Here is a 13,254-nt window from a genome sequence, read left to right on the forward strand (position 1 = left end):
GTGTGTTGGTTTTTTAACGTGCATTTGCCCCTTTTTTTCAAAAGCAGGTTCTGTGATTTTATTTACATACATAGCAATCTACAAGGAAATGGCACCTGCGACCAGGCATTGGGCATTCTGGTATCGGTGTATTTTTTCCAATATTTATAACAATATCCTCAGGAAATATACGTCGCTTCAGTTTTCCCATCTGAAAATGCACACAATCTCAAGTCAGCCAGCAGTTCAATATACTTGTCAAGGTGAAAATCACAAGATATAATATACAAGCTGCCCATGTCCTGCCCGCCTAGAGGTTGCCATGCCTGCAGCTGCCCATGCTACAGCCCATGCCCCACCAGCAGGCTCATGTGCACGTGGCCTGCCCATGCTGACTAGGGTGCCTGCCTGCCTACACATACTGTTGATGGCCCCGCCTTGGCTGAAGGTACTCCAGGCAGTCAATGTGTTGGCCTATACACCAACCTCCTGGCCCCACCCTACAGGCTCAATACGCATGGTGCAAGCAAACTACCCCAGCATCTCTTGAATGTTGGATAATATACGGTATACCACATGGTCCAAGGCAGATCTTGATACACATGGCAAGATATGATTGTTGCATATTGAAAGACTTAAAAAGGGAACCCACAACAAGTATGGATGCAGGAACGTTTGAAAAGAAGAATCATAATTTATTTGAATTCTAGCCCAGCCATGTCCCGAGCTGTGTAGTCAAAGTGGTTAGGGGGTCCAACTTCCAAGTCCCACGCAGAGGTCATGGGTTCAACCCCCACTCGCTGCAGCCGAGTGCAAGATGATGAATAAAGGGCAGGACTCTAACCTGTATGGTCAACATAACCAAAAACTCTCGAGAAGAAAAATCTAGCCCAGCCATGAACAGACCTTTGGATGTTCTCCTCTGCCACGAAACAAGCCAGGGGGCTCCACACGGAAATTTCCAACCTACAGTCCAACATAGTTGCACAACCAAAGTCAGTGTCTTTGGATCTTCAATATCTATGACCACAACAACAGAATCTACAACACCAAACCTTTTCTTTAATGCCATCCACAAGTGCCCACATGTACTTCTCTTCTTGCTTCTGCTTCTCCTCTCTTAGCCTTTTCTTCTCCTGCCCATAACAATGATAAAATGAGGCAGACGACTTTTTTTGCCAGCTGCAAATTTTCTTTTTTGTTACAGATTTTATATTACATAATTAATTGTCCCAATTCGAACTCAAGCACGGTTATGGCCAATGGGCAATGTGGTGCCCCCCAGACCGACTGCAAATTATCTAACAAGGCTAATCTTTGCGTATTGACAACAACAACGACAATGGTTCACCTCGGATGACAATTGCTTTTTCTTCTCCTTCTCTGCAAGATGCCACTCGTAAATGGGGGTAAAATCACAACCCTCCAGGCTCTGTATCACATGATTAGGCCCTAAAACTTGCCTCCAATCACTCCAAAAATTAGACAGAAATTTTGGCTTCGTGAAGTAGTCAGTTTCACGCATGATGGCAAACATTGTGGCTACCTACAACAAATCAAAAACACTAAATTATGAGTCTATCCATTCTAAACAGTTTTAAGTTCTTGATATTCGTTATACAATCATGGCTGACCTCTTCTTGTTCGGGAGTGAGGGTAACAGGCTTCTCCTCGTATAGCATTTTGACACCATGAGACTTGTAAGGAGGAGGAAAAATAACCCCATTGTGCTCAAGGGTGGTCCACTTCAACCCACCGCCTGCACCAGGTGCATTCTTATCACCTTTCACATCTCTCTTACTCATTAACTTCTGCTGCTGCTTTAGCTTTGCTTTTCTGGCCTCCACCACCTTCTTCGCGGCTACAGAGGTCGTTAAGCTACCCGCAGCCTTCTTTACAACCACAGTCTTCTTGACATTTTTCGCTAAAAGAATCCGTTGAGCCAGAGGGATATCGTCTTCATCTTCATCTATGTCCATCTTAACTGCAGAGTTCGTCAGTGTGCTAGAGGGCTTGGGTGATGCACTGGATGGTTTGGATGGTGCTGTGGATGGTTTGCTGGACGTTTTGGGGGATGCCATGGATGATATGGGTGTTGTGCTGGATGGTGGTCTGGGCATTGTGCTAGAGGGTCGTTTGGGTGTCGAGTTAGACAAGGATTTGAGCGTACTAGATGGTGGTTTGGGTGCTGGGTCTAACGGTGTACTGGATGGTTTGGGCAGAGTGCTAGATAGCTTGGGCTTCTTTGCAGCAGAATCACCCTTGGTTTTCTCATCAGGAGGCCTCTTTTTGGCACTGGAGTCCTCCTTTACCAGAGCTTTAAGAGGGCGGCCTGTTACTGCAAGCCCATTAGATGCCCTTTTCAAGACCAATGGCTTATCATCATCATCAGAGTCATCCATCCCTGCCCTGTTGTCTCGGGCTGGGACCTCAGGAGAAGGTCTAATGGGCACCCTACTTACCAGAGGCTTGTCATCCTCAGAATCATCAGAAACTTGATCAGTGCTTCGCTGGCAAGCATTGCCAGGACCTGTTCTTACCATGTCGGCATTCACCCTAGATGACAACATGCCCTTTACGAGGTGATCCTTTTTTCGTACACTCGCCACAGGGGCACGGGCTGCATTGGTCTGGAAAACAAGTGGTTTTTCATCATCCAAATCACTGTCCATCGATACAGGTTTGGCTTTGACTGTTGGGGTGGAAGGTCGTGACGTAGAAGGGTTTCCACTGACATGTGGAGCTGGTTTGGAATTTGGGGGCAAGATTTTACCCAGTGTCGCAGAAACAGTCGATCTGACAACAGCTTGATGAGTTTGTCCAGGGCTAGAAACCTGCCCTGGAGCTAGGTTTTTACCTTTGCTAGAAACATTCCCATGTGCAGGCAGAGATTGCTTTTGATGCATCCCACTGTTAGACTTCTCCAAATCTAATTTGCACAGAATGAGGTAGAAAACCAAACTAAATTATTTGAAGGAAAAAAAACAAAAACAAAGCAAAAGCAAAATAGCAGAAAGCCCAGAAAAAACACGGTTTACAGAGCATCAAAAAGCAGTTAACGGGCCAATTAAAAGCAGTCCACAGCCCATCAAAAAAGGAGTTCACATCCCAAGTAGCAATCAGACCCTTGCAAGAGCAGTATACAGAACATCAAAAAGCAATTTGCAGCCAGCAATCAGACCTTCCTAACAACAGGAGGTTCTTACTCGAATGCGACATCGTTTCGCGGCAATCTCTGGGGCAGTGATGATGATTGGAACATTAAATTGCAGTGAGGATTGTGCGGCAGGCGTAATTTTTCGCCAATTAACCTGTAATACAATGGCTAGTGAAGGATCCCAAGCTGCAATGATCTCACATGCGGTGTTCCGCACTCCACCAAGGCCTGTGTGAGTGTTGGTGGTGGTGGGGGGGGGCGTGGGTCGGGGGGGTAGAGTTACACAGAACTTGTTGAGTGGCCTTTTTTTTTTCTGTGGTGTGTGAAACAGGAGCTCAAAGACAGGCACAAGCCCCACTTGTGGTGTGAAGTCTTAAGGGTCGTTCACGCAGGACCCACCTCTGCGGTAGCGAGTCCGCTCGTTATTAATAAAGGTTGCGATATGCGGCTAGTGTGTTTAGGACGCACGCAAGCTTGATGTGCTATGGAGCCCACACCCACCAACCCACCCACACCCCACCCCTGCGGTAGCGAGTCCGCTCGTTAATAAAGGTTGTGATATGCGGCTAGTGTGTTTAGGACGCACGCAAGCTTGATGCGCTATGGAGCGCACATCCCGCGACAATTACTCAACGGATAAAGTGTGTACTTAGACCGTGTCGTGATACGAAGTTTGGGGATGGCTGGCTTGCATCGAATTATGGTCATGAACATGACTCAAGATACCGACGGTCTCGTGATGTGGGACGTCAAGTGGTTGCAGGGTTGGCCACAATGGTGTGCTTCACAAAGGAGAGCGTGGAGCATTAATTATAAGGAGCCTACTGTAGGCCCATTAGGCATCGCCATACCCCTGCCTGCCCATGCTGATGTGGTGGGGGTATCCACCGCCCATAATTCACGGGCAGGCAATCTCCCCCGCCCAATTCCCCACCCATACATGGGCGGTGGGGTATGTGTAACGGACCTTAGTCTAAAGGAAAGAGGTGCAAGGGTGGCCCGGTAGTGAAACGGCATCCTCTACATGTGAATGGTGGGAGCCAAAGGTGGCGCCCCTTGGAAGCCACAAGAACCCCTACATGGAAGGCCATGAGGGGACAACCGGGGTGGTCACCTCACGAGGCCCAGCCAAGAGGTCTTGAGGGGGAGCGGTTGTGGCACCTATGCAACACGAAGGAGCCGGCTACATGATGGAGCCGTTCTCCAGAGCCCGTGTGCAGGAGGAAGGCGAAGTCGCCATGGCCAGGTGTTGGCTGCCTGCGCAATACAAAGGGTCGAGACCTTGTGCTTGGGGTAGCCGGGACTGGAGGTGAAGAGTGTCGTAGTCATGAGGCTAAGGCCAAGCCAACGGATATGCTGGCCGCCTGAGGTTGGCACTCATGTGCATGGAGAGCAGGGAACGTTGGCTTGTTAGGTGCCAAACCTCACAAACGGCGAAGCGTCAAGCGCCATGCGCATTGGCTTGTCGGTGGCTTGGAGTCATGCGCTTAGGGGGGTCGTGACAGCCGCATGTGGTAAGCTTGCCACCTATGAGACTTGCGTCTAAGGCTTTGGTCGGGCACGGATGGAGATGAGCTCCGTGCGGTGGTGGGGTAGGGAGCCGCCATGTGTCGGAGTCACACCTTCACGGTGTGAGTCTCACAAGGCCAATGGGGTACCTATGGCTAGCCTATGTGGTAGGTAGCTAGGTCGACCGTGCACTTTGCATGGACACAAGGTTGCCAAGGTTTAATGGACATAGTCTGGCCGTGAGGTCATGAAGAGGGGACCGGCTTGCAACAAAGGCAAAGGTACCGGGGTGCCAAGTTTCAAACAAGTCACTAACGTGATGGTGTCTTGGCTTAGAGAGGCCGCATGGCTCAATGGACGGAGCCTAGGCTTGCCTTGGAGCCGACTGGCATACACATGGGCAAGGTACCATTATGGAGAGCCTAACCGCACTCCTAAAGTGGGATGCTCGTTAAGAGAGAGCAAGCACACACCTAGGAGTCCACATGGGTGGTAGACTAGTCGTGTGGGCCGTTCGACATTGTAAGGTCATCTCACGATGGACCATGAGACCAATGCTCTAACATGAGTAGACCTAATACTGGTGGTATGCATAGAAGTCGAGGGAGTGACTCTCTACGGAGTTGGAGTTAGTCTAACACTATGGTTGACCAAGCAACACGATGGATTGTGCACGGCTTGGAGTGTAGACATGACATGAGACCAATGATGGACAATCGAGCCGATAGGACACTGGGCTGGTTGCGGTGGGCAACTGTGCTCCACTGTGCGTGAGGTTGGCACCTTGCATCCTCATAGAGTGGCCGCTTAGGTAACATCACCGATGAGCCGTTATGGGGACTTGGACGATGGACCCAATCCAGTGACCACTTGACAGTGAGTGTCAAGTTGTGGGCAGTCTAGTTCGGGTTGAGAGTTAAATGCCTAGGAGTTAGAGGCTTCGGACGAGCATGATAGAGTGTGCATGGACGACCAATGCCGGCGTGAGGGCACGCGGCGTCTTGGGCTTTCATATGGAAGTCCTAGAGGCAAGTGACTGACGGAGCAGTCCTTGCAAACCATGACTTAGGAGAGGTTAGCTTGCCTACACCCTTGAAGATACGTAGAGGGTGTTCTAGTGGATTGCTATGGAGTAGAGTGACCACTAGGTTTGCGAGGGAACTCGTGAGTGCATTGAGCGAATGTAGTGAGTGCGCGAGGTGCATTCTATGATGATAGCTTGCGCATGGCTTCTCAAGTGCTAGGCATTCTCATGGAGAAGGAGTTTGAGTGTGCTCAAGAAAAAACAGTGGCACAGTAGTAAGTTCTTGATCACGGACAACAAAGAATCTCAAAGGTATAAGTACTCGTTGATAATTTGTATAAGATGAATCTTAATAAAGAAGATCTATTATCTACTTGGTGTACACTTCTCATCTCTATGACAGATTGTCTTTAGTGGTTGCTCTTGGTTATCATATGTAATAAAAATATGATAAAGAAGATCTATTATCTACTTGGTGTACACTTCTCATCTCTATGATGACAGATTGTCTTTAGTGGTTGCTCTTGGCTATCATATGTAATAAACATTGCTATGGATAACAACAATGTGTGGTGGTACTTCTAAATGCAATAAAAGGAATTGTACTCTATGTCATGACAACTCACTTGTGAACTATGATGTGATCATTGTCTTATATGCTTAAAGAGAGTTAGTGTATGTTTATCAAAGTGAGTGAGACGATAACTAAATGCATGAAGAAACACCCATGTTGCAAGACACCCTAATGATGTGACATATCTTGAGAGATTGAGAGAGAGTTGAGGGAGAGTGTTTGACATTTTTTAGTACAATGGACTAATCATCTTACGATCATGGAATGGGTGAGTAAACAAAATTTCAGGGGAAAGATTTTGGCTTGTTACAATGGTATCAAAGCGAAGATGATACCATCAAGCACTCAAGATGGCAAGGAACCAGACTTAGCCATGAAGATCTCTCTTGACAATTGGAGGACCTCTTGTATACCTAAAAAAGCATACTTTAAAGAATCTTGTGCAAGACATGAAAGATGGAAACACTTGTTTGGTCTATACCGCATAGAGAGAGACCCAGGCTCAGCATGAGTGTGGTCAAAAGAAGCGGACACCCTTGAGCAAGAGCAAAGACAACAAACCATTCGAGTTGGTGCTATACATTGGTAACTTCTCTTTTGGTTCAGTACTTCTTATTCTTACTATTCAACTCATTAAAAAAAAGGGTAATGTTGGTGAGTGTAAGACGGAAGTACACCACCAAGACCATTCATTATGGAGTGTGGTGGTTCCACTATAAAAAGAGGGGGAGATTGTCTTTGGAAGATTCCTCGTAAGTAGAAAATGGGGCATGAGTGTGTGTTGCATTTAGTGACATGCATGGAGCCATGATGGCTAACCTTGTGGTGAGGTGGATCTCACACATGGGGACGCCCCATGAGGCCGAGTAAGGTGTAAGAAGAAAGAGAGGATTGGGATCCTTTCTTAAGTCTTGGCATGAGGAGGTTAATCCCAAATGGAAAGGTACTTATGGACAATTCGTGTCGTCCTTGGCATACTTAGAGTAAGCCAAAGGAGTCTCGGCATCCTTACTTGAGGATCCATTGATAGGAGAAGTTGTAGTAAAGGAGAGTTGCAACCCAGATCACATGGGGTGATCTCCGCTAGTGAGCCTTTAGATGCATTTTAGCACGTGGTTAGGAGAGACACATAGGCAATCCTGGCTTCATCAAAGAAGAGGGTCTTGCAAAGAAGATGGGTCCAAGAGTTAGGAGAAGTAGGATGGGACAAATAAAGGAGTTCTAGAGAGGACTTCACCACTTGTTGCTAGTAGGAAAGACTGCGAGGTAGTGGTCTAGAAGAGGCACATTGTGTTATCCAACACAATTGCTATGATGGGTCTTCTTGATTGAGACACAAGAGACCATGGGTGGAGAAATTTACCCAAAGAAGAGAATAAGTGCACACATGGATGGAGTAGTGCACACCCTAGAGTCCTAGTGGGAGATGGGATTTCACCTAAGCAAGGGGAACTCGTAAGACAAATGCTTCTTTTGGAAGACGAATTGTCTCTAAGCCAATAGTGACCACCTACAGTTGAAGAAAAAACAAGTACATGAGACTCGCGACCCCTTGGATTTGAAATATCTAACTAGACATGTTGCCTTATAGGGGAAGTACCAGAGAGTTGAAGGGTGTGTCACATGGTGAGGAGTACTATAAATAATGGGCTTGTTCAGAGGAAAAGGGAAGGAACCCTTACCCTATGCATCAAGTGGCGATGGAGAGTCCACTGTGACACATGACCATGGGAGGAGGTCTAGTGTATAAATGCGAGGTTCAATGTACTCAAATCACTTGGAGACAGTACTAAGAACTTGAGCTATGCCAAGATGGGAGTGTGATAGCCACTATTATACGAGATGCTAATCACATAGCTTGGTAGCACTATGGAGAGGCTTGGGAGCCGAGGGTGTTACAAAGAAGGATATCCATTAAACTCCTTGGCTTAACAAAATCCTAGATGGAAGTCGAGCCTAAATCGTTCCTTAGACTCGTGTGACTCTATAGGACGGGGTCTTGAATCGAATGGGGGAGTGTAACGAGCTCGCTCATTAATCAAGATCGTGATATACGGTTAGTGTGTTTCAGATGCACACGCAAACTTGATGTGCTATGGAGCATGCATCTCGCGAGACGACTCAACAGATAGAGCGTGTGTGCAGAGACCATGCCGTGATACAGAGTTTGGGCATGGCCGGCTTGCATCAGGTTATGGTCATGAACATGACTCGAGATACCAATGGTCTCGTGATGTGGGACGTCAAGTGGCTGCGATGAAGGTTGGGCTTCACAAAGGAGAACATGGAGCATTAATTATAAGGAGCCTACCTTAGTCTACAGCAAAGGGGGCTTGGTCATTTGTTAAGAGGGCCGCCCGGTAGTGAGAGAGCGTCCTCTACATGTGAATGGTGGGAGCCAAAGGTGGCGCCCATCGGAAGCCACAAGAACCCCTCCGTGGAAGGCCATAGGGGATGGCCGGGGTGGTCACCTCACGAGGCCCAGCCAGGAGGTCCTGAGGGGGAGCGGCTGTGGCACCTATGCAACACGAAGGAGACGGCTACATGATGGAGCCGTGCTCCGTGTGGTAGCTGGCATATGAAGCACCTGAAGGGGCCGCAGAGGTTGGTGAAGGGGGATGCCAAACCCCATGAAGAGAAAATGGCCGCACCACATGGAGGAGGTGTTGCCATGGCTAGGTGGGAGCCAAGCCCCGTGTTGAGCCTGCGCATCAACACGAAGTCGGGCCGACTATGGATGGATAGAGCCTGTGTGCAAGAGGAAGGCGAAGTCAAGTGTTGGCCACCTGTGCAATGCAAAGGAGGCTGAAATGGTGGGCTAGGGAGCCACCATGTGTCGGAGAGACACCTTCATGGTGTGAGAGTCTCACAAGGCCAATGGGTACCTATGGCTAGCCTATGTGGTAGGTAGCTAGGTCGACCATGCACTTTGCATGGAACAGGGTCGCCAAGGCTTAATGGACATAGTCACGTAGTGAGGTCATGAAGAGGGGACCGGCTTACAACGAAGGCAAAGGTACCGAGGTGCCAAGTCTCCAATGAGTCACTAAGGTGATGGTGTGTTGGCTTAGAGAGGCCACATGGCAAAATGGACGGAGCCTAGGCTTGCCTTGGAGCTGACCGGCATACACATGGGCAAGGTACCATTATGGAGAGCCCTAGCCGCACTCCTAAGTGGGATGCTCATTAAGAGACAACAAGCACACACCTAGGAGTCCACATGGGTGGTGGACTAGTTGTGTGGGCCGTTTGACATTGTAAGGTCATCTCACGATGGACCATGAGACCAATGCTCTAACATGAGTAGACCTAATACTAGTGGTGTGCATAGAAGTTGAGGAAGTGATTCTCTATGGAGTTGGAGTAGTCTAATACTATGGTTGACCAAGCAGCACGATGGATTGTGCACGGCTTGGAGTGTAGACATGACATGAGGCTGATGATGGACAATCGAGCCGATAGGACACTGGGATGGTTGGGATGGGCAACCATGCTCCAATGTACGTGAGGTTGGCTCATAGAGTGGTCACTTAGGTAACATCACCGATGAGCCGTTATGGGGAGTCGGACAGTGGAGCCAATACGGTGACCACTTGACAGTGAGTGTCGAATTGTGGGTAGTCTAGTTCAGGTTGAGAGTTAGATTCCTAGGAGTTAGAGGCTTCAGATAAGCACGATGGAGTGTGCTTGGACAAGCAACACCAGCGTGAGGACACACGGCATCTTAGGCTTTAGTATGGAAGTCGTAGAGGCAAGTGATTGACGTAGTAGTCCTTGCAAACCATGACCGAGGAGAGATTAGCTTGCCTACACCCTTGGATATAGGTAGAAGGGTGTTCTAGCGGATCACTATGGAGTAAAGTGACCACTAGGTTCACGAGGGAAATCGTGAGCGCACCGAGTGAACGTGGTGAGTGCACGAGGTGCATTCTATGATGATAGCTTGCACATGGCTTCTCATGCACTAGGCATTCTCTTGGAGGATTAGTTTGAGTGTGCTCAAGAAAAAGAAGTGGCACACGAGAACAACTCATGAGTACACAATAGTGTACACATTGAAGATCTAGTAGCAAGTTCTCATCGAGACAACGGACAACAAATAATCTCAAAGGTATAAGTCATTGATAATTTGTATACGATGAATCTTAATAAAGAAGATCTATTATCTACTTGGTGTACACTTCTCATCTCTATGGAGGATTGTCTTTAGTTGTTACTCTTGGTTATCATATGTAATGAACATTGCTATAGATAACAACAAATGTGTGGTGGTACTTCTAAATGCAATAAAAGGAATTGTACTCTATGTCGTGTGACAACTCACTTGTGAACTATGATGTGATCATTGTCTCATATGCTTAAAGAGAGTTAGTGTATGTTTATCAAAGTGAGTGAGATGATAAATAAATGCATGAAGGAACACCCATGTTGCAAGACACCCTAATGATGTGATATATCTTGAGAGATTAAGAGAGTTGAGGGAGAGTGTTTGACGGTTTTTAGTACAATGGACTAATTATCTTACGATCATGGAATGGGAGAGCAAGCAAAATTTCAAGGGAAAGTTTATGCCTTGTTACACCCACGCCCTCAGAGCCCATTGTGAACTTTTACTGCTCATACTTGTGAGTTTTCAAAGGGTCGTTCCCTTATACAACTATGCTACCACCCTCGTTCTAGACAAAAAGTTGACAAGCCACTTAAAACTTTCACAGAAACATGGGATGGTGCACCTTGTGAGGGGATCCCACGTGTGGATATGGCACCCACTAACTCATGAATGTGTTAGACTCCTTGGTCTATGTTTGAAGGCAAGTCAAGTGGAAACCCTAGAGCACCAATGTCTCAAGCATGTAGGTGTGTAAAGCGCACCATGAGTATTGTGCTTCATTCTCAACCAACACAATGACATTAATGAGCTAACCACTCTTATCTCATTGTGCCAACCTATGCTGACTAGTATGTCATCTATATATTTTTGGTTTTCCTCTTAAAACCATGCTTTTCTTGATTTATGATGAATTAATGTTTATGTTTAAGCTTAGGTTTATACATAAACTAATTTTTATATTGAAAGTGTAATTTTGAGCATTTTCAATTCATAGAAAATACGAGGAAACTATGGCAAAAAATCCATCAATAGAGAATGAGTTTATGCGTAGAATAAAATTTATTCTAAAAGTGTAATTTTACACATTCTCATTTCATAGAAAGTGCGGGGAAACTAAGGTAAAATTTTTATCATTAAAAAATTTAATTTTATGCATAATAAATTTTTATGCTAAAAGTAGAATTCTAAGCATTCTCATTTCAGAGAAAATATGGGGAAGTTATGGTAAAATCTTTATCATTAGAAAATAAAATTTATGCATAAATAGTTTTTATATTAAAAGTGAAATTTTGAGTATTATCATTCATAGAAAATGTGGGGAAGCTACGTGAAAATTTAAATCATTAGAGAATAAATTTATGCATAATAGATTTTATGCTAAAAGTGGAGTTTTGAGTATTATTCATTTGTGTCAGAAAAATAAAGAAGGTTATGCATAAATTTTCTAGATTCATTCAAATTATGAAAATTATAAAAATGATTAGGAATATAATTCATTTAGATAAAATGGATTAGTAGGTGTGCATAAATATTTTATGCTAAAAGATAGATTTCCATGATATTTTAATTTGTAAAAATAGAGAAAAGAAGGTGAAAATATTCATAGGGGTGCATCGAGAAAACATAGATAAATTTTTAATCAGAAAGAGGAACTATGGGTATAATTGATTTTGTAAATCCCATGAGATCGTATGAATAAATCTTTTATTCAAAAAGAAGAATATTGAGTATATTTTATTTTAGAAAATTTGAGATAAGAATGAGAAAATATTCATAGGAATGCATCTAGAAATCATGGATAAAATTTTAATCAGAAAGAGGAATCACGAACATATTTAAGTTCTGGAAATTGAAGTATACGTCTAGATTCTTGAGAAATGGAATCTTGGGTACATTTTGAACATGAAAAGAGATTTTCTCAGAAAAAAGACCTGAAACACGCTTAGTTGGATGAATGTAAATACTTGTGACCAACTTATTCCTAGATTCCCTGGGAAAGGAATCTGGAGTTCTTGAAAAGACCGAGGGTCCAAAAGAGAACGAAATTTAACTGAATTTAGTCGGGAAAGAAAGTTACCTTTAACTGAGCCAAGTAATGGCCGAGACTTAGAAAGTTCTATCAGTATAAAAAGTAGAGTAACCGTACTTTTAACCTGGGTGATGTGTGAAATAATGTGGATTGATGTGAAGTGATGTGGATTGATGGGGAATGATGTGGGTTGCTGTGGAGTGATGTGGAACTGATGAGGGACGATGTGAATGAATGTGGAAATGATGTATGATGATGTGAATGAATGTGAAAATGATGTGAACGAATGTGAAAATAATGTGGGATGATGTGAACGAATGTAGGAATGATGTGGGATGATATGGATGAATGTGGGATTGATGTGGGATGATGCGAATGGATGTGAATTGATGTGGGATTATGTGAATCGATGTGAATTAATGTGGGATGATGTGAATTAATGTGGGATGATGTGAATTGATATGGGATGATGTGAATGGATGTGAATCGATGTGAAATTATGTGAATCAATGTGAATGGATGTGAATTAATGTGGGATGATGTGAAATGTGAATTGATGTGGAATTATGTGAATTGATGTGGAATTATGTGAATGGATGTGAATTGATATGAGATGATGTGAATTGATGTGAATTGATATGGAATGATATGGAATGATGAGAAATGATGTAGAATGATACGAGACGATGAGAAATGATGTGAATGATGAGTAATGATGGGAATTTTGCGTGGAAACTGTATTTGTATGTGAAATTTGTTTTTAAGGATTGTTTTACGTCAAGAATGATGGGGGAAGCATTTTGACTATCTTTTGGAATGAGGTCGTGTGGTGGGGACCTAAGTGGAAATGTTGAAACAGCTGACGGAGAGT

At 44.9% G+C, this 13,254-nt stretch overlaps 1 protein-coding gene across 2 annotated transcripts in view; it reads right to left on the reverse strand.

Moving 5' to 3' along the window:
• The window catches only part of LOC147608854 (DNA topoisomerase 1 beta-like), a 43,267-nt gene extending 39,782 nt beyond the window's left edge, over window positions 1-3,485 (reverse strand). For both annotated transcript variants that reach the window (XR_015264305.1, XM_086788153.1), the window contains exons 1-6: window positions 3,186-3,485; window positions 1,614-2,908; window positions 1,331-1,525; window positions 1,035-1,115; window positions 886-945; window positions 96-190 (exon numbers count right to left, since the gene is read on the reverse strand). Coding sequence is in view for 1 of the 2 variants with exons in the window: in XM_086788153.1 (XP_086644279.1) it covers window positions 96-190; window positions 886-945; window positions 1,035-1,115; window positions 1,331-1,525; window positions 1,614-2,908; window positions 3,186-3,198 (1,739 nt within the window). In the remaining variant the exon portion in view is untranslated. The remainder of the gene's footprint in view (window positions 1-95; window positions 191-885; window positions 946-1,034; window positions 1,116-1,330; window positions 1,526-1,613; window positions 2,909-3,185) is intronic.
• Between the last annotated feature and the right edge of the window lie 9,769 nt (window positions 3,486-13,254).

The sequence above is a fragment of the Cibotium barometz genome, chromosome 52 (assembly GCF_041138505.1).
Source record: "Cibotium barometz isolate CiBa-2024 chromosome 52, ASM4113850v1, whole genome shotgun sequence".
Lineage (NCBI taxonomy): Eukaryota > Viridiplantae > Streptophyta > Polypodiopsida > Cyatheales > Cibotiaceae > Cibotium > Cibotium barometz.